Source organism: Argiope bruennichi, chromosome X1, assembly GCF_947563725.1.
Source record: "Argiope bruennichi chromosome X1, qqArgBrue1.1, whole genome shotgun sequence".
NCBI lineage: Eukaryota > Metazoa > Arthropoda > Arachnida > Araneae > Araneidae > Argiope > Argiope bruennichi.
In genome coordinates this window covers 29,085,713-29,108,186 of record NC_079162.1, presented here as the reverse complement: position 1 = coordinate 29,108,186, position 22,474 = coordinate 29,085,713, and the positions used below count along the sequence as shown (strand labels likewise).

General features: G+C 27.8%; 1 protein-coding gene across 2 annotated transcripts in view; it reads left to right on the top strand.

Annotated features, from left to right (window-relative positions):
• The window catches only part of LOC129958236 (dual specificity protein kinase CLK2-like), a 79,692-nt gene extending 59,165 nt beyond the window's left edge, over positions 1–20,527 (top strand). Inside the window, exons 11-18 of one of the 2 annotated variants that reach the window (XM_056070533.1) lie at positions 1,867–1,957; positions 3,145–3,220; positions 3,296–3,387; positions 5,398–5,530; positions 5,613–5,695; positions 11,558–11,634; positions 12,948–13,014; positions 19,171–20,527. In XM_056070533.1, the coding sequence (XP_055926508.1) occupies positions 1,867–1,957; positions 3,145–3,220; positions 3,296–3,387; positions 5,398–5,530; positions 5,613–5,695; positions 11,558–11,634; positions 12,948–13,014; positions 19,171–19,323 (772 nt within the window). In that variant the 3' untranslated portion in view covers positions 19,324–20,527. The remainder of the gene's footprint in view (positions 1–1,866; positions 1,958–3,144; positions 3,221–3,295; positions 3,388–5,397; positions 5,531–5,612; positions 5,696–11,557; positions 11,635–12,947; positions 13,015–19,170) is intronic. The other variant, XM_056070532.1, reaches the window with a different exon arrangement.
• The last annotated feature ends 1,947 nt before the right edge of the window (positions 20,528–22,474 follow it).

Sequence of the window (22,474 nt, the reverse complement as noted above, 5' to 3'; positions counted from 1 at the left end):
GCTGGAATTTGTGCTAGTATTACATTAAACTTTTACTGATTGCTGACAGGTGGCTTTTTCTGATAAATCACATTTTATGCTCTGTTGAACAGATGGGCCTTGCTGCATACTGCATGATAAATCAGAATACAAACACCTTACAATAGCTACTAAAAAAAGCTATCTTCTAGTCCTAACTAGAAGTATGCATCTGCCCTTGCCAACAGTATTCACCCTTATATGCAGATTGTTTTTCCTCAACAAGATAGCATCTTCCAGCAGAATGGAGCAATATGTCATACAGCTTGGATATAGATGCATGATAGGAGAGCACCAGGATGTTTACTATATTCCCCTAACCTCCTAACTCCTTGAAAAATCCAAATGAGAGTCTGTGGTAATCTTGATTGGATTATTTGTGTTGGGAATTATGTTGTATGTTCACACAAATTGCTTTTTCCTTTTTATGTGCATTCTGTAAACAATTTAATACTTTATACTCTAAGTTTTCAAAGTAATCCCTGCATTCATTGAACTGGCTTGTTATTCTTTGGCACGTCACTGTTCATTATTTTTTAAAGTTTAAAGCAAAATAATTGCTCACAAGTTTTATTGATTTTAATTAAAAATGATAATGATGTTTTTTATAAGTTCCTTGAGTTCATTTTCTGTTTGCTAGAATTCAACAAACTCTACTTTCTTATCATATCATTCTTTTACATCCTTAGCCATGCAAACTAGAGCAGCTAGCTATGAAGCTGAAGTTGGCATGGCTCCTTAATCTTTTTTCTCTTGCAATAGTCCATCTATGAATGGTGGTTATTCTGTATTTTGACAAGTGGTCACATAAATGTGACTGGGTTTTGTAGTATTACAATTTATAGTCTCATAGTTGGGTAGCTTAACTCTTTGAAACCTGACTGAATTCATATAAACTTGAAGTTTATAGTTCCAAAAGTAAGTGGTAGATGGCAGTTGAAGATAGAAATTAAATTTAAAAAAAAATTGATTTACTTAATTTGGATTTTTCCTTTGTATTTGGGGTTATTTTTTTTAATCCAAAATTGTCTAATGATTCAAAAATAAAATTAAATAGTTGCTATTAAATTAATTTGAGATGAAAAGATTAAAGTTTCAAAGTATCTGTTGTGTTAAATCACACAACTAATCGTCACAACTAAATTTTAGCATTATTTGATGTATTTTTGTTACTAACTAATGTTATCCTTAGAGGACTTGAAGGTGTATATTTGAGCTTTGCCTGTAAAAAACAAAAGTAATTGGCAAGATATTGCTGTTTCAGTATGATGGCAAGTGATTGATCTGTTATAGTTGCTACAAATCTGTTTGATTGTCCAGATTTTGGCTATTGATTGAAATTCAGTAACTCATGCACTTCAATAATAAATATTATGCATATTTTATTGTTAGTTCTTACTATATTTTGCTGTAGGGCAATTTTAGAAAATGCTCAACTTTTGCAAGCGCTTGGTTGAAAATTGCTAGTACAAAATTAGCTTTTTTTTTTCTTTTTTTCTTTCCTTCATTTACTGAAGAATGAGTGCTGGTCAAATACTTTAAAAAAATTATTCAAACATCAATAGTTTTCTTTAGTATGTTTAAGCCTTTCAATCAGAGAAAGGAGAAAACAATAAATTACTAATTGGTAAATTAGTAATTGCTTTCAAATAATATTCTGTAAATTATTTAAATATCACAGTGTATTTATTATAGTAATATTTATTTTGATTCTCTTTAAGTAAAACATTATTTGATGAAAGTATTTTCCTAGTAAATAAACACAATTTGATTAGCTTTAATCAAATCGACTTGATTAGTTTTACTTGGAAGGTTTGATATATATATATGTATATATATTCTTTTCAGTTTGTGGGTTCAGATGGTAGACTTTTTTGAATTTCAAGATCATGTTTGCATAGCATTCGAAAAACTTGGTGAAAGTTTATATTCTTTTATGGTGAGTTAAAAATTTTTTTTAATTTTTAAGGAATTGTTTAAGAAAATGAAATGATTTTTTTAAGTAAAAAAGACTCATATTTTTGTCAAATTGAAAGATTTATTAAAAATATTTTCCTTAGCAGCTGCAATATTCGCCCATCTGTCAGATAATAAATGAATTCGTTGTGAGAGAAATACTAATTTTGTAGCAATCAAGGCACCAGACTAGTTTTGGATAGCTACATGAGAATGGAACATTTCTCCTGGAAAAGTTCTCTATATGGAGCTTGACAAATGATTGGTAATCTAAAGAAGCTGCATTGAGTGAATACAATGGGGAGGGGGGCAATAATTTCCATATAAGTTTTTTTAGAGTTTCCTCAACCAATTTTGGACATATGTGGATTAGCATTATGGTAAAAAGCAGCATTTTTGCTATAATTCTTTATTCTTGTTGATTGCTGAACATTGATGTTACTTATAACATTCTTATAACAATAACAATCTTATCTGATAATGCTTATAACAATCATTTAGGGTTGTCTTAATGAATCCATTTTTCAGCTTCTATAAAAATCTGACACCCCCAAATTTTTCCTCTAAATTCTATGGCATCCAGTGACCCTTCCTTTAATTTCATATGGAATCTAATATTTTAATTTTGGGCCATGCAAATACCCATTGCATAAAGTCATTGCAAGACGGATATTAGGATAAAATATAAAATACTGTACATTTCAGATATATTTTATCAAGGATTTTAATTGAATAGGTTTTCAAAATCTATATCTTGATTTGTGTACGCCATTTATCGATTTCTTTGCTCATGTATCTAAAATCATTATTTTTAAACTGTTAGAACTTCTTTTTGCATTTTATATTCAGCAAAATGTGTTTGATTCTGTTGCAGTGTCCTTTGCAATATAATAATGAAGCAGTACTTTTGGAAAGTCTTGTTGATTTGGTTTTTAAAAAAAGAAAGAAAAAAATTAGACATATTTAATGAACTAGAAATATGCTCTGCTTACATTTTCAATCTGTTATATATAATTTTATAAATGTTGCTGCCAAACCTTTCAGATATGTGTTACCAAATTCAATTACATACAAGCAGTACTCTAAATTTTTGCAGAATAATATTTATACTTTGAATAATGTGATGTAACTGTAAATTTCTATATAATAACATTTATTATTATTATTTAGAAAATAAATAAGCACCGGCCATACCAGTTGTCTCAGGTACGGCATATCATCTATCAAATTTGCTACTCTGTAAAAGGTATTTTTTTTTTTTTTTATTGTATTAAAATGTTTTGCAACCACTGTGCCTCTGCTCATATTTGTATTTTTCCAGCTCTTCATGATAATATGATTATGCATACTGATCTGAAACCAGAAAACATCTGCTTCCAATCTTCTGATTTTACTTATGGAGTTCGTGCTACAGTAAGTTTAATTTCAGAGTTGCATGCATTGAATCTGTATCTAATTTATTAGTATATTTGAAATTCTTATTTGTTTAAAAGGGATCAAGAAATGTTTAAAACTTTTTATACAAGGATCACAGATGCTAGAATTGATATTGCCAACATTCTCCCCCTCCCCTTTTTTTTAATGTTCAATAGTGGATTTCCAACTAGTCAGATGCCAAGGACCTCTAAATTCAGAGAAGGTACTGCAAGAAGGTTGATTAAGAACCTTCGTTTTACTAGTTACCGAATTAACTTATGAAAAATACAAATTCTGTAAAAGGGAAACAGGATAACAATATTTTATCAGTATAATTGGGCAAGTTCCTGAATGTTTTTTATTTTACTTGGTTATTAGAATATTTATAAAACCAACTACCTGCTTCAATAATGTTTTATACATGGATACTGGGCAGTTTGAAGCCAATAGATAAATAAAAAATACATACATATTCACAAATTCAATGAAATAAAAATATTTATTAATGTAAAGAAAAATCATTAATATCTTAAAAGTGTGCTGAAATGTAACATTAAATTGACAATTTTATCATATGAGTGGACCTCGTAATGTGTGCTGCCTAGGGTCACAAAGTATCTAAATCTACCACTGTTTATGTTAAATGCATATAATAATAATAACAGTGGATTCATGTACTTTGCAGTGGAAACACGAATTTAGATTTTTGTGCCACCATGTGCTATGTCATTCACATAAATTTCATATTTATTTTTCTTTTTTGAAGAGAAATTTTGATTATATATCTGCCTCCGCACTTATATTAAAGGTCATGATGATAATGTTGTGTCCACATTACGATAGAAAGAGGAGTGCAGTAGCTTTTGAGGGTGAGTGCCCGTGTGCATAAGTCTGACTAGTAGCTCGTATGAAGATCATACTCACACACTCGTTTTCACAAACCCCTATTAACAGAGGGGCTCTTTCACAGATAGAACATAGGGGGAAGAACAACCATGCCCAAACCAGGGCTTGAACCTGGGACGCCCAGGTTTTGGGAGAGGTGCTCTACCTTTAGGCCAGGGCTCTGGCATTAAAGATCATGGAAAGCAAATACAGAAGTTTAATACATTAGCAGAAATTTCTAGGATTTTTAAAGACTACTAAATTTTATAAATCTTTATTCGTGAAAAGTTCTGCAAGATCATTGTTCTAATCTCTCTCTCTCTGTCTGTCTGTGTGTATATATATATAATTTTATTGTTATTTATAAAGAACATTACCTTTTATTAAATGTTTAATGTTCAATTTCAAATGTTTTGTGTAAAAGTAAAATAATAGCAATTACTATATCTAGTTTATCATAATTTTGGGCCAAAATGTATAGGAAAAGGTAGATTTATTAATCTGTCTCAAAGAAATGTGAAGCAGTATTTATTTTAAAAGTTTTTATCATTAAGATTGAAAATACTAGATGTTCTATTACAATTTTTTTATTTTCCTGTTATTATAATAATCTTTCATAAAAGATTTTGAATTAAATGTTAACTATATCAATATATTATTGATAATTCCCTTAACTTATGGATTAAATTATTTATGCTGAATAGCATGACAGACATACAATGTGAGGACCACTTAATTGTTATGTGGTCCTCACATTTTACAAGTTGCAGTGTTGCCACAATGTTACAGTGTTACTTAAGATGTGCCATTAATGTCACTGACAAGCATAAGTTGCAAAAGTTACTTGCCTTATCTTGTAAAAAGTAAATGCTGTGTAGATGGATTATAAGGATGATTAACACTTTTTCTCATAGTATTGAATCTGATTTGCTAGGAGGTATTTCATTATGCAACTTTAAAGAAATGAATGTAAAATGTAGGTTGTGAATCATATGTTTTAGATTTTAAATTGCATATTTAATTCTTTTGTCATGTGAATTAAAGATACCTTATTATTATAGCCTAATAATTTTTTTTTAAATAAGCATTTTCCTAATTTGTAATTTTATGTTGTTGTTTCAGCGTCAACAAACTTATCGTAAGCCTTTAAGTACAAACATTAGACTGATAGATTTTGGATCAGCAATTCACTTCACTGAAAGTAGAGATATGATGATTCAGACTAGATACTATCGTGCTCCTGAAGTTATTTTTGGTATATATATTATGTTTCTTATTTTTCACTGGTTTTTGCAATATTTTCTAATATATCTTGCTAATGCTAAGGAAATTTCCAGGACTTCCGTGGGATCAAGCAGTTGATGTTTGGAGTATTGGTTGCATTCTTTTTGAATTGTATACTGGAGACTGTCTTTTTGCAGTAAGTAAATCAAAACTTTCTTTTACAGATGTCCTTCAGTGATGTGTTCTATTCATTATACATTTTGTGATTTCCTTTTGTGCTTTGAGGTTATGTTTATATAACTGTCACTATATTTATTTATGTAATTTGTTTTTGTTATATGAATATTTTTATCCTTGGCTTCTTACTTTAATGATCATTTAAAAAGGTTTTTCTATATTTATAAAAACTTATATTTCATACACTTAACTTTTTAAAATAATTTATCAGAGTGAAAGATTTAATCATTAACTAAATGCATATTTTGAAATATACACCATATTTGTTCAGTTGGCTAATTAAAGCAAAGTCAGAGATGAAAAAAATTTTGGCTGTAAATTTCTCAGAGGTATAATGTAGGTGTATATTTATGTATTGGGTTTGTTTATTACTTTTTTCTGACATGTGGGCCTTTATCAAAAAGTAAAAATAATCGTTGAAGAGTTGAACATTTTTCCATTTGGATTTAAATGCAGCTGTAAAAAAGAAGTTGAAAAAAGCTTTTATATGTATATTTAAACAACTTCAATATTTTTATCAAATTCCTTTGCTCTCATACTGCCCCCCCTTTTTTTTTCTTTTATTCTCAAGTTTAAAAAAAAAAATCGTTTTCTGATTTCTGGAATTAGAATAATAGAAAGATAGCAACAAATCTATTTTGCTGTCTAAAATTCAAAATGCTTTTAAAAAAATCTCAAATTTTAATGCATTCATAGCAGCATATAAAATTTCTCTTACCCTCTAAAGCAGGTCCAGTAGTTAATTTCTTAACTCTAGAGTTGGGGTTATATATTCGATTGGAAAAATACTTTATATAAGATACTAAATTTTGTTTAGAGTCAATAAATGTACTTCTGAAAAAATTATGAAGTCTAAATTTTTTTTACAATTCCCTGGTCCTAACATTCATAGTTGATAAATTATTCTTAATGCTTTAACATTAAAAAAAATCATATCTTCTGCTGCCAAAACTGACCAAGATATAATGTTTTGAATTCATTATATTAAGCTAATGAAATAGCTTAGAAATATTAGCTTTTGGGTCACTATAATCCATTAACTTAATAATTTTTCTTAATTTAATTAAGGTGTAATTTTAAGCCAAAGTTTTTCCTCAGAGACCTTATTTATGTCATTATAAATTAACTAGAGTAAATTGAGCCAGTGAAATCAGTATTGCTGGGTGGAATTAAAAATGTATCCTTTGGTCTGCATCATTTTCAGATGCGCAAATCACTTCTATTTTGGTTTAAGCATCTCAGACAGTCCCCCCTGCTATTCAAATTGACTTATATATTGATTTGTAAATAAAGCTAAGCATAAATAAGAATTAGTTACTGGAATATAAACTTCACACTTTATTTGCATTCTTTTATGTTGGATTGTTGTTAAGACCAATGAGCTGTGGTCTATAATATTTTATTTCTAATGTTGTCGTTCAACATTTTTTAAAATTTTATTTTCAGATTTGTATTTTCTTCTGTTAGTAGATCACTATTTATTTCAATCCAATTTCAATCATTAGTTTTTAATCAAAATGTAAGTGAACGTTGCAGGTAGAGATGTATAGTGCTTATAATGAAATTTTATGGTACATACAATTCGAGGATTCTGTTGTTTAATTTTAATGTTACTATTTATTTGCATCTAAGGTATACAGTAAATATTTTTTTTACACTTTACCAGTCTGCATGACGTTCTCTGCTACAACTTTCATTAGTTAATCTGTTATAATACAGATCTGAAATATTATTAACAGTATAACTAACATCTAGATTTGTTCATCTTTTAATATCTTTCTGATAGTTTGCTTTACGCTCTCTAAGTTTTAGAGATGGGTGAGAGAAAACTTAGTTATCTAAACAATTTTCCAAGACAATGACTAAGAAATATTTAAATCAGAAAAAAGAAATTGACTTAAATTTTAATAGTTTTAATCACTTCATTTAAGATCCAGTTTTACTGTCTCAAGCTTATCTTTTCCAGCAAAGCAAGTTGTAATTGCTGGAGGAGAAGCGAATTGAAATAAGATGATTTACCAGGGTTTTTCCCCCTTTTCGAAATTACTCAGAAATATCATATTCAATAGTAAAAATGGACAGTATGAAAACTATAGAATATAAAAATCTATGTTAAATGCAGACCAATGTTGCATATTTCCATTAGAAGTATGAGTGCTTACTTTTATTAAACCTCTGATAATTCCCCAATTTTATTAGATTTTTGTTTTTGTTTTTGAGATGCAGTCAAAGTTTCCAAAGTTCAATTTGTTTGCAATCAAAGAAGCTATCCAATTGAAGATTCTACACACACACCTCAAATATATAATATAATATGCACAGCTCTAGTGTGGCTTGGTAGTTTGGAGAATGCATTCTATCTTAGCTTGCAACCTACTTATTTGGTCATGTTTCAAAATTATGACAATTCATACCAAAATATTTTCCATATAATTTTTACATTGGATATTAGTCTAATTGTATTAAACTTATCAAATTTTCTACAGTTTTTCAACTTGAAAGATATAGGAAAGAGGGAAATATGAAGTTGGGGCTCATGAATATTTGCATTGACTAGATATTATAATTACATATTATGCAAATATGTGATCAGGTTCTGTATGTTTAATATATAAAAAAAAAAAAACATTCCTTCATTCTCCAAGGAATCCAAAGTGAAAATTGGTAGTAAAGAAATTCCTGTGAATCTGGAAACACCTTTCTGCATGATCACTCTCATTTAATAGGTATTATAATTTATGTTAAATGTATGTAAAGTATGTAAGAAAATAGGAGAAGAATAAGATAAAGCAAACTGAGAAAATGGGAAAAATTGTTTGCTATCAACAACAGAATTATATAGCATAGAATTATATTATAATGAATGCATGATTAGAAATCATACATAGTAACATAATATAAAATTAATAATCAAGTTGTGTGAAACAGTAGAAATTAAGAAATATCTGTACTTCGCCACAAACAACCTTAACATTTTTTACGTTTTTAATGATATTAAAATGAAATATGTTATTGAAAAATTAAACACATAATATCAATTATACTAAAGTCGCAAGTAACTTTTTTTCCTTACTTTTAGCCTTCTTTTATTACATCTTTTAAGTTTATTTGGTTGATAATAACTTGGAAAAATTCCATTTTATACATGCTATAGTTATTGATGTAGTTAGCAATATTTTTAGTTTAATTTTGTTGTTAAATTTAATACATTGTTTAGGCTTTCTTTTATACCCAAAAATATTGCTACTGTTGTAATTTCCATTGCTAATTCAACCCCATTTATGGCAGTAAAATCAGCGTCAGTTAAAATATATTCCAAATTCTTAATAATTTTGCACTGTTTAATTCTTATATAATAAATATGTTTCTTATGTAATAAAACATATTTATTATATAAGAATTTAAAATAATTACTATGGGATTATGTTCAAATCTAGCATCTAATGCTTGATCAGTTGTAAAATAAAATAAAAAATCTTTTTTTTGGGGGAGGGGGGGGGGCTCTTTGATCAATTCATCTGATACTTCATATGCAAAGTCACTTTTTTTTTTTTTTTTTCCTTTTTTCCTTACACGTTGTTGTGTTATTGTTGATACAAAATCATCATCAGTATCAATTTTGATGGCATGGTCCCTTCTTTTATGAACTAAAAAGTCTAGCCTAGTAATATGTATGTTTCATAGAAATAAATACTTGGACAAATTATAAGTAGTTATTAAAAACAATTTTATAATTCCTGATTTTAATATTTTATTCAATTCACTTAATCAAAAAAACAACACATCTTATTAAAACAATAGTCTGAATAAATTTCTTGTTGTTATTCTTTTTATTGACTCAATTATTTTTATGGAAAAAATATAAATAATTTTACCTATTGAATAAATTCAAATTTGATGCAGCATCTTACAGATTCAATATACAATCTTTTTGGACTAATAAAATATTTTATTTAATTTAAAAGGGCATTCCTTGATTCAGTTTGATAATCGCATTGTGATAAAATAGCATCTGTCAAATGAAGCTGCTTTATTAAAGATGCACTTACCCTTAAAAATTAGCAAATCATGCTGATCTAAAAAATTTTAACTGTTATACATAATATAAACGTACACTTGCTATCATCACTGGAATATTAGCAGGAATAATGTTGTAATAAAACTGTTCTCTTTTTTTAAATTGGAGGGAATAAACAAGTATATTCATAATAAGTTTAACCGAGTTACCTGTCTGTGTGTTCTAAGTAGTATACTCCTTATATATTCTGTGTTAATTTATTAGTAAAATAAATTATTAATTTATATAATGCTTTCCCGTGAAATTATGGACATTTATTATATATGCTAAAGTTATATAGTAAATTTATGTTTATAAAGTGCTTACATTTAAATTAATAAAATTATTTATTATGTTTTCCAAAATAATCACTTAAAGTTAAAAATATTTAACTCTCCAGTAATACATTTGTCCTTGAGGTTCCTGTACATATACAATGCCCATAAAAATAGCTTGTCCAACTGCAATAGCAGAAATATATAAACAGCAATAATTAATGTTTTAAAAGGGAATCGTACTTTGATCTTCCTTATCCCAGGAATTTTTAAATATTGTGTTATCATAGTTGCAAGATTCTGAGATTTTTCATTCGCTCGTGAGACATAATATATAGCTATAGCTTTTTTTCTTCTGTTATTTAATTTTAGACCAAAACAGTATAAACTGCAAATTTTTTTGGCAAAGGAATAAAATCAGCATCTATAAATTTCTTCTAAATGAGTATTTAATATATCAATATTTTTCTCATACACACAACGAAAATACTATCTCATCTCTGATTTTTGAAAACATGTCTCTGAAAGGTGGTGATGCTATGAATGTGACAAGGCTATTTCATGCCTTCCCCTTGTAATGCAGCACATTTTTGTTCATCAGCAACAACAATTGCTCTGATAAAAAGGTCTTCAAAGCTTGCTTCAACTGAAAAAAACTTATTTTCATGTTTAACTCTCAGATAGCTATAATCCAAAAGACTTATAATGATTCTTAGAAGATTTCATATTCATCAGCTCACTGATGGTGCTTCTGGATATCCATCAAAATCAGTAATAGTGGCTTATTGATTGTAATATAATGTTATACATACATAGTATTTTCCTAGATCTACTAGATCTACTATTTTCCTAGATTTCCTAGAAAATGGGTTTTTTTTTCTTTTCTGGCTAATTTATACATGCTTCGTATGATGTGATACTAATAAAATGGAACATTGACTGGCATGACAAGTTAAACATTCCGGATTGTGTTGCTAATAGCAAATAGTTATTTTCTTATTTTCTTAATTTGTTTTTATTGTATTTTTTCACATTTCTGGATTTATTTCACAAATCCTTAATTATAATATACAATGAATCAGAGCAACTCTACTGAGAGGCATGTCAAGATTCACAGGAATTTCTTCATTATCTACTCCTTGGAACACCCATTTATTTTCTTGCATTTCTTTAGTTATAAATGTTTCCTTATTTAAACTCCCCCTCTCACAGCTGTGTGCCCAGATTGCTAAATTATATTTATCTCCCTTGAAGCATGGGAAGCATACAATAGTTTCAGGGACTTTTGAAATATTTTTTAAAATGACGTAAATAAGGTCTCTGGGTGGGGAAAAAACATTGACTTTAAATCATTCTGTTGAAACACATACTTTTTTGTTAGTGTTTTAATTGATTAATATTAGTTGGTATCCTGTATAATGATTGTAACTATGCATTCAACAAACTTTTCTTCCTTTAAATGGTGACTTATACAAGTATTGTGTTGCAGGTTCACGATAATGCGGAACATTTCATTATGATGCATGATGTTTTAGGTGCTTTTCCTCATTTATTTTCCTCAACTGAGTAAGAACATTGTTATTTTTTTTATTTTGTCTTTAATTTATCATTTTTTAGCTGAAATGTTGACTTATTGTTGCACTGTTTTAAAGAAAGAGAAATAGAATATTTATTGGACCTAAAATATTTTTAATCCTTAAGAAAATTCTTATTGATAATTTGTAATTTTATTGTAATGTAGTTCATAAATAACATTTGCCTTAGGCACTTTTGTTATGCTTCAATTGAATTTTAAAAATTTTAGTAATAACCCTTTTCCATTTTATTTTACTTATTAGAAACTCCACCTTATACTTTAATTCTGAATTGAGTTTACTTTCATTATTTTATTAAATATTTTCATTATGGAAGGAAAGGGACTAGGAATAGATAAGAACCTGATAACACTACAGAGAAAAAAATTACAAAATCATGTTTGAAAAAAATAATATTTGGTTGTATTACCATAGTTTGAGACTTGCATGCCATATTGTCAGCATGTGGCCAGCAAATAGTGGCGATTTTTATTTCTCATCCATCAAATGACAGTTGCTGATGACTGTGGATATGGACCTTTTTTCTTGATATCACTTTCTAAATGATGCAAATATGTTGAGCAATGAGTTGCTAGACATTAAATTTATGAGAATCAGGCATGAAATGTATGATGTGATAGGTAGTACAGTTTCCATTTTGATACAACTGTATCATTTTGTAAGTGACAATGTGATCATCCATAATAGGAGAAGTTAAACCCACAGTGTTTATTTCAGTGTTGACTTGCATTGTTGGCCCCACACCACCCAGTGATCTATATACTTAAAACATCAAATTTCCACTTTAAATTCCAATTCAAGTATAATTTTTTTTTCAAGACCGCAGCCTTTATGGTCTCACTTCTCTGTGACAAAAGAACATGTGTTATTGGAATATAATTGGAATGAATCCTGGGTTGTTCAAACAAGTTATGAATTAACACTTTCAATAAACTTTAATCTGTTTTGCATTTGAAACATAACAAACCAAGGATGCAGCTTGTTATAGGCTGAGTAATTCTATGTGGTGCAGCTCCCAGATGCAATCGTTCATAAATAAATGGACTTGGTTGAACTTAGCATTCAATGATTGATACTTTGAAAGAAATTAAAAATAGCAGCACATTTCATATGCCGATTCCACAGCGATGTCATTTTTACTGGTGAGATTATTGTCTCCAGGAATTCATTCTACTTATATTAATGGCTGTCACACCAAAGAATATAGGAATCTAAAGTTTTTTAATAAGTTTTTTTCTTTTTTCTTTTATATACTGAATTGAGATTTTTTTATTTTTTTTCCAGCTTTGCAAAGAGACATGAATTTCTTTTATATTTGGGACGTAGGAAAAAAGGACGTAAACCTTTAAAAGTATGTAACTGTTTTATGTAGTTTCTGTTTACTTTGTACTTTGACTAATTCCTCAATTTTTTCAATTGTTTTTCTTTAATCAGCCTTGAAATTAAAAATAGTGAATATACTGGTATCTTATAAGCTTGGCAGCAGAAGAAAAATCGTGTGTGTGTGTGTGTGTGTGTGTGTGTGTGTGTGTGTGTGTGTGTGTGTGTGTGTGTGTGTGTGTGTGTGTGTGTGTGTGTGTGTGTGTGTGTGTGTGTGTGTGTGTGTGTGTGTGTGTGTGTGTGTGTGTGTGTGTGTTGTTATACTGGGAGGAGGATATTAATTAAATAGAAATGTAATGAGAGCAGATTTAAATTATCTTCTACATTGGACTAACAGTCGATTTTTGCCAATTTTACAGCTTTTTTGTGATTTTTAAAACTGTTTATTGCAGCATTAGCTGTTAAGTACTTGACTTCTTAAAAGTAATAACAAGGCTTGACAATTAGAGACTTGAAGATCTCAGTATTTTTATGTACTTACTTGTAATAATTCAGAAAAATACTTTAAACGTTAAGAAAATAATAAGAAGAAAAATTCAATATATATATTGTTCCTGTTAAATAATTAAAAAAATGGCATCTGGAGTTATTTGATGTTATACAGATTGTAATATTAAATATATGCAATGTAATTAAGGAACATAAGGTAAAATGTTTACTAGCAGATTTTGCAGTATATATAATTTTTGCATGTGGATTACAAAACTTCCTGCTTATAATTGTTAAGGTAGGGAGTTTATAATTATTTAATTAAGGTTAATTTTTAATTTGAAATAAGTTTTGTCTGTAATTAAATAAATAAATTCTCGGATAGAAAGGAAATATATATATCTTTAGCAGAGTTTAATTTTTTAAATCATAAAATTTTATGTATATACAATATATATATATATAATCCTGACTTAAGATCTTCTCCCATGATAGTTATAGTCTCGATTAATAAAATTTATTTTATTAGAATATTTTACATATTCCATTACACATTCTTTCTGGAATAAACAAAACAAAAAATGTGAAATTTTCATTTGAATTACAATAGTTTGATATATATGCAATGCAAAAGGTTATTTAGATTCCGAAGAATATCAAATTCATTCGTTTGCTTTATATATGGTAACACAAACATAACAAAATTAAGCTCTAAGACTAGAATGTCATTTGTTAGTAATCAACAAATGTCAAAAATATAAAAAGTTACAAAAATTAAAAGACCTTTAAAATCATGTTTTAAGGTCTTTTAAGGTTTATCATGTTAAATCATGTTTTAAGGTTTTTTAAATTTTTTGTCTGATATTTTATTCTTTCTTTTCACTGGATAGTACCTTGTCTCTTGATTTATGGCAGAATCAAGGCATCACAGATAATAGTAGCATATCTGGATTTGATTATGATAACTTTTCGCATTGCTTCTGATGAGTCTTATCCTTTGGATTTTGAAGCCTTAGTGACAGATTTAGGCATTTTGCTATTCACACTATGAGGCCTCTTTTTTAATGATTGAATAAATTAGTTTGTTTCATATTACGATGCATTTTAATTTAATCAGCATGGTAATAATGGTTTCTTTTAATTTAACATTTCATTTCTTTGGGAGATATACTTTTTTGTTTTTTAAGTATGTGTATCATAAAAAAATGATTAAAAAATAAAAAGCTAATCATAATTATCAGCTAATAAAATCCTTACTTATAAATAAAGGCATTTAATTATTGTGATTGACTATAAAGAAATAATGAACTTCAAACAAATATAACTTTAAAAATTATTATTTTATAAGACTTGTCAGTAGGAGGGTAATATTAGCATTTGAATGAATAATTCTATATAAATTCATTTTACAGTCCTAATATTTTATAATTCATAGAATTGTATTTTTTTACAAATTTATTTATTTCCCATTAGGCAATATTTTTTAATTGGCCAGTCTTCACCCCCCCCCCTTTCCCAATTGAGCTCCCTAAACAGAAATCAGCCTCTGGTCCTAGAAGTGGAAATATTTATTCAAATTTGCATTTGTCTATTCTTGTGCTTATTTGAATTTACCTTTATATAAATTTTTCTGTTGTATAAGAGATGTGGATTTAGTATATATTTTTCTTTAATATTTTTAGACAACTCAAATTGAATATCTTTTATTTTTCCTTTTCTATCTTTTACACTTCTTGTTTCTTATCACTGTAATCTGATTCATCAAATGCATCTTTTCTCAACTTTTCTGTCTCATAGTGGGATAGGTAAAATAAAAATATTTCTTTTTAATTAAATTTTTTTGGAGGGCATGGAGTTTAAAATTAAATGTGGAATAACCGAAAGAGCTTGACATATTTGCCAGATATAGGGTTATTTTGATTAATTAATTAATTAATGCATAGTATATTTTGAATCAAGTTACAGACATGCAAGTTATAAGAATCTAAAAAATGAAACAGGACAATGTGGATAGTGTAAGAATCTATTGTTTGCCTAAAATTCAGTTAGATATTTCCATTGAATATTGCTAGGATATTGATTGTTATTCACAATCTTTGGAATCCTGTTGAAAACTGCTTCTTCATGAATGTAATATTATCCAATATCATTGTGCAGTGTGCATTGAAGATTTTTTATGAGGGAAAACACTAAGTATAATGATCTGTTTATTTACCATTTCCCACAAAAGATATGTGGAACGCAGTAAGAAATGCAAGACAGAGTGCAGTCTACCATCACTTGGCAAAAAAGGTTAGGTCATATATGTGCTGAACCATATTAACTCATTTTTTCCAAAATGTTAATTCATTCCATTAGAGATTCAACTGAAACAGTAGAATTGATCTTTAATTTTCTTACTTAATCTGCTATTCAAGGTAGACACATACCTTACTATTTTTTTTCTGTCAATAAAATGTAATCAGTTTTTTTAGTGGTCATTTTGCTTTCTCTCTAGAAACCATAAATCTGTGTATTTTCTTTTTATACAATCCTACAAAAAAGTATCCAAGCATTTCTTATTATTCTTAATCTGTAAAAGTTAAATTCAAAGAAAATATGTAATTTATTTCGGAAGTTATGTCTTTAAAAGTGTGTGTGTAAACTGCCTTCACATAAGGGTCAATCTACTTGTTTGCATAATCTTCAAATTATTCTGTTGTCACCTTTCATTTTTTGTCTTCAGCATGGTTATACGTAATGAGAAATTCTCAGATATAAATTTGAGACAAATTGATTCAAAATAACTCGTGAAATATGAAGAAAGTGTTCGGTGTTTCAATAAATGCAAATATAATGAATAGGTCTCTGGAGATAGTTTCCTTCATTCAGGTTTCTGTTATTTAAACAGTAACTTAGTTCTAAAAATGATAAATGTTTTTTTTTTTTAATTTAACATAAAAAACAATGAAATATGAGTTAATAAAAATTTGAAATGTATGCTTTTCTTTGCATATGAAATGCAAAAATTTGTTAAATAATATTTTTGAGCATATTTTAGAAATAACGAAACAAGGTTAAATTAAAAATTTGCTGGAATTATTGAAAAAAGACTGATAATTATTTTCTGAAACATTTCTTTATAATTAAAACTAAAATGATACAGTACTGTTGATTTGTATGTTCAAATTTCCAACAAATGATACTTTAAAACATTTGTTAAGATTTTTTTATACTTAATCTCTTGTTACTAGAAGGAATATTAATTAACTGCAATTAATTTATTAAAACATTTTTAGACTTTTTATTTTTTTTAAGAAAGTGTTTTGTCATAATCTAGTGATATTATACTATGCACATGCAAGGAGTTGAATTTATGTTCATTTCAGTAATGTTTTATTCATTCACATATTTAACTCTTTATAAATTCTTATCTTGTTTTCAGAAATTTGCTTCTATATTTTTCTCATTTGTTAAAGATCTTATATATCATTTCTACAACTGTAATTAGCTCCCATTTATTGTTTGTCCAAAACAAAACTTCACTTGAAATACGCAGAATAGAATTTCAAAAAGGGGGGGGGGACTTAAGCTATGTTAAAAGGCATGCTTTGTTTTGCATTCCATTTTAGCATCTCTTATTTATCACGTCAGCAAATCTTTTTGTAAAGATAAGATGTCCCTACTCTCAAAGAAAGCAAAAATAATGCTGTTTTGGAAAATTTATTTATTGCTACATATCTTAAAAACTCCTTGATAAGAAATGAATAAAATTTGGAGCAGTTTTAGGTCTTTCTTCTTCTAACATTCAAGCTTTTTTGTGTTTCTTTTTAAAAGTTTTAACATACACTTTTTCAAATTTTTAAATGCATATCATATACTTTCAACATTTTAAAATTAGTATAACTTTTATAATTCATAACATTTATAATGGCTTACAATATATTTTGCTGTTTTTCTGGTGTATAGTGCACAAAAATAAACTATGTGGGGATGGTAACATTTCAATGGTTTTAGTTTGTTTTTTAAATTAATATTTATAATATAAAGATGTGTACAATTTATTATTATTAATTGAATGCAGTATTTAACATTACCTTCATAGTTCATTTAAGTGTTTTTAAACCTTCTTTTTAATTTCAAATTTAAATGTGTCCATTATTATCAATTATAAAGTCTTTTTTCATTTAAGAAATTTATAAACCTGTATAACTGAAATATAAAATAAATATTATGAGAATTTCAATTTATCTCTCTTCAAATTTTGACTTTGGTTAAAAAAAAGGATGGCGGATCTTTTGCAGGATTTAACTGTTTGTTTTTAATTTATTTAGAAGTGCTGATATTTTGGAAGCTAACATTTTCAACAGAAATATTAGACTTTCTCTACTGGGATTTATCTATCAAACATATAAAATCATTGTTTATCAATTATATGGAATGTATTTCTACTTTGCAAGAATGTTGGTACATGTAGCTTTCACCCTACATGCAGTTTCTAATTGTACATGTAGTTTCAATAAAGATATGTTTTGCATGAGTCTTTATATGGGGAAGGTATAGGGGGTTAATACCTGCTTGTGATACATTTTTTGTACTTAGTGCCACTAATATGATTAGATTCTATTATAATGCAGTAGAATTAAAATAAAATATAGTATAAATGAAATAAATTGCAAATTACCTTCAGTAAATTTAAGAATTTGAGTAAATTTTCTTGATTTGTGGAATTCTATTTGCAATTTGTTTATAACTTCAAGCTACATTATAAACTAATTTATAAATGAACAATATCCTTGTAAATCATCACTTGATGAGTCTCGCCAATCTATCTTAATTTTCTAAATTTTGCGAGAGAAAGAAAAGGAACTTATTTTGCACATTGGTACATCATGTATGATCTCATACCAGTTGTGGAAAAAAGAAAAAAATCTCCTATGTTCCTGATTGTCTTATACATTTTCTCCCCCCCCCCCCCCCCGCTTTCCTCTTACAAATTGAGATAAGTAGTGTTGCATGTTAAATGATGCAATATTTCATTAAAATTTTTAAATTTCAAAATGTGAAAGTTACAGGAATAATTCAAACTTTTGTGCTTATTTCCATTGAAGTATTTTAAGGTTTGGTTTGAAATTTCTTTAAAAGTCTTGTTAAATAAAGACAAAAGGCTGTTTATCATTAAATAAAATAAAAATAAGTATATTGTTATTAAGTACAATATTATATTATAAGGAAGTCTGAAATTCTTATTTTCATTAAGAGAAACATGGTTCATTTTGTTTCTGTAAAAGCAAAATATATGCAAGTGCAAGTTGTCGATTGTTCTTCTTTAAATCTTCTAAAAAAATAATTTAAAAAATTGCAACTGATAATATATAATGTATATTTCCCAAAACTTAATTTATTAATTCATTTGATTTTAAAACCAGTTGAAGTAGTTTTTACTAATTGTGTGAGTAGTTTTGAATAAGTGTGTAAATACTCAAATTATAGATATTTTTATATTTTGTTAATACCATTTGTGAAGTGATATTCATGAAGTCTCATAACAGTGCTCTGATGGAAAAATAAAATAATTCTTTTTTAATGCGTAAAATTTAATCCAAACAAAATCGGAATTCAGTTTCTCTTAGTTTTTGTTCAATTTCTCTTAGTTTTTGTTCAGTTTTAAACTTCTTACATATATTCATTATTAATGCACCTTTTTTACTATATATAGCGATACATGCATATGTCATCTAAAGAACATCAAGAGTTGTTTGACTTAATGGAAAAATTGTTGAAGTATGACCCTAAAGAACGAATAAGATTAACAGATGCTCTGCAACATCCTTTTTTTGATCTGTTACCTGATCACCTGAAGTTAGAATAGGGAATCTTGTGCTATTTCATTTATGTCTGTGGAATTATTGTTTTATGTTATGTCTCAATTCTATGAATGTGCTTAATCTCATGCTTAAATATTGTTATTTTGTAAGTCACATTGACTAGTTCTCTATTCCTAAAATAAGGTTGAGCTTTTCAATGCTGTCTTTACTTTCCTAGTAACTTCATCAAAATATACTTGTTTTATATTTATATATATATATAGTGTGTTTTTCATGGCAGTGATAGTAATGCAATATTGTGTCATTACTGTCAGTCCATCCATGATAAATTTATTTAAAAAAATGCGAATGGTTTTCAGGGGGTAAAAAACCAAATCTTTTTCTTCATAAATTAAAAAAAAAAATACTCTTTTCCAACATTGGTAAAATGCAAAATATTTCACTAGATTTAGAACAAATTGTTTTCTCATGACTCATCTTCATTTTATCATGCCCTGTATGTATTCTTTCAAGTTGTTCATTTTTAATTAACATTTGTCACTATGAAAGCACATTCTACAGCAATCGTTTTCTGAGCATTTTTCGCCAAGATCTTACAAGCATCTCTTTGATAGAAAGAAAATCTACGTATAATTTAATGATAAAATAGATATAATCTAAAACAGCTTTTGTATACATACTGTTTATTCCTATTCTGTCAGTTTGCTTTGCCAGTTATTAATTCAGAATAATATATTACTCTTCAAATGACCTTAAAGATTTTATCAAAATTTTAAAGAATATTTTATACTAATAGATGAAATTGAAAATGTGATAAAATGATACTGTATGTTGTCATTTTGTTACAAATAATGTTACTTGTGATATTTTCTTATGTTTATAAAGATAATAATTTCTATATGACAGAGGTATCTCTGCACTGTTTTATAAAAGAAATGTTTTATGAAGAATCGATATTTGAGTTTTTTAATGCCATGTAAATATTTTCATCATTATTGTATATCTCAAAGAATGCTCATAATGAGTCATATTGACTTTCACTAGTCCTTTTGAAAGATGTGCAATTCTTTTTCTCTGTGCTCATCTTTCTTTCCATAAAAGTTTATGTAATACTTAGATGTTTGATGTACTTGTTATTTTATTTATTTAGCTATACGTTTAAAGTTCTGAACTCTTATATACAATATTTGAGTTTTAAAATGTAATTGGATTATTTTATATATCTTCAAATATTATGTTCATTGTGTCATTTCTATTTTCATTTACTCATGGAACTAGTGTTTTATGTGATATTTTGTGTTGTGTTTTGAATAAAAAGTTCTTAATGTTAAAAATAGTTAATTTGTTGGTTACTTTTTATGATTTTACGTAAATGAAATTATGCTGTCATGCATTATGTTTTAAATTTTAATTGGTTTAAAAGCGTCACGTATAAAGTTTATGAAATGAGATTTTCATGTTATAAAAGTGTTCTTTTAAAAAAATACTTTTGCACTGAAAATTACAAAATTATTAATAGGGTGTGTAGTGTCATTAAAAGTCCTTAAAAACTGCTTTTAACAGTTGATTTATTAAAGACATGAAAGTGCTTTTTTCTAATTATAAAAATCCAGGTACTTATTTTTCTTTCTGAAGGGGGGGGGGTCCATGGTAGATCAGCTGCACTACATGAATGCATTTTCTTAATAGTGTCTGATCTTTCATCTCTCAGCAAAAAGTGCTCCTGAAGTCACAGTAAAAAGTTTCCTCACAATTTAGGTTGCTTGTCTAGGTAGGGAAAACGTGTCATTTCTTTTCAGAGATAACTTTATGTATTCTCTGAAATAAGGTGTTTGTTTTCATCTGACTTCAACTCCTTGTTGCCTTTCTGCAAGTGGTTACTTTTTTATACAGCATTTGTTTATAATATTTCAACATTATCAGTGAATTATTTGATTTTGGAAAATCAGGGCTAGTTTTAACATTTTTGGGAAAAGTACTTATATATATTTTTAACATATTTGCGATTCTTTGATTATAATTACTTTTTTATAACTTAACTGTTCATTCATGATATGCATAAAAAACGTTCAACAATTTTGTTGATTTTAGCACCAGAAATATTTTTTTTTCTTTCAAACTTATCAGCTGTTACTATTTGCTCTGGATATGGAGCAACAGTAAAACAATTGTTTTATTAATTAAAATGCGTGAAATATTTAGTAATTATCACTTGGTATAATGATAATAAATGTTATCAAGTATTTTATGGTAAAATGAAGATAAAATTATTTAACAAAATAGCATAACAATCAGTCTGCATCAGAATTGCAGCTAACGAAAGCAAATGATAAACTGCTTCCCATCACTCACATTTTGCAAATTTAACATTGAACCCGTTTTCCATCATGAGAATTGTGGTGATCACTTTTTTTTTTTTTTTTTTTGTCGTCTTGGCTTTAGGGCCCAAGTGCCTTTTGTTTTGATGCCGGATTTCACCAAAGTCTTGTAATCTGGTCTGGTGTATGCCAAATTTAATAGGGCCAAACGGATTCTGGCTAGTGTGCTGCAGAAGCTTAACAATGGGATACCAGCTTGGGTGCTATCCTTATCGTCTAAACGCTGCTCAAAATTACATGGTATCTCTTAAAATAACCCTAATGTTTCTTCAGAAGAGATATTTGTGTCATATACTGTAATATGTCATTAGAGTTGCTGCACACATCTCTACAAACTAGATCCCCCCCCTCCCCAGAATCTGTGTTTGTTCAAAATCCTCTTCGCCCTTTTTTCAATTTTGTCTCCCCCCCCCCTTCTTTTTAAAGCTTTCGTTTTATCTTATTCTTTTTTCTTGTTTTCATTTCTTATTAATTATGTCACTGTGTTCTTTTCAGGTAAGTCAATTAAGAAGAGTTTTTTTTAAATTTTTATTATTAAGTCAGCCTTAATTAGACTCTTTCCTACATGAATCTTTAGAGAGATAATTGAAAATTGAATCAACATAAACTTGAATTTAATAATAACATAAATTCGAACTTAAAATTGTATTCTCCATTATCCCCCCCCCCTACTGCGTTTTCCAGTTTATTTTTATTAATTTTTTGTGCATTCTTGGTTAATTTACTCAGAAAAACTGTGTGATAACACCAGAGGATGCATTTTTGAATTTATGGCGAACCCTTTTTTAAATCACAGAAAGTACATACTTTTAATCGC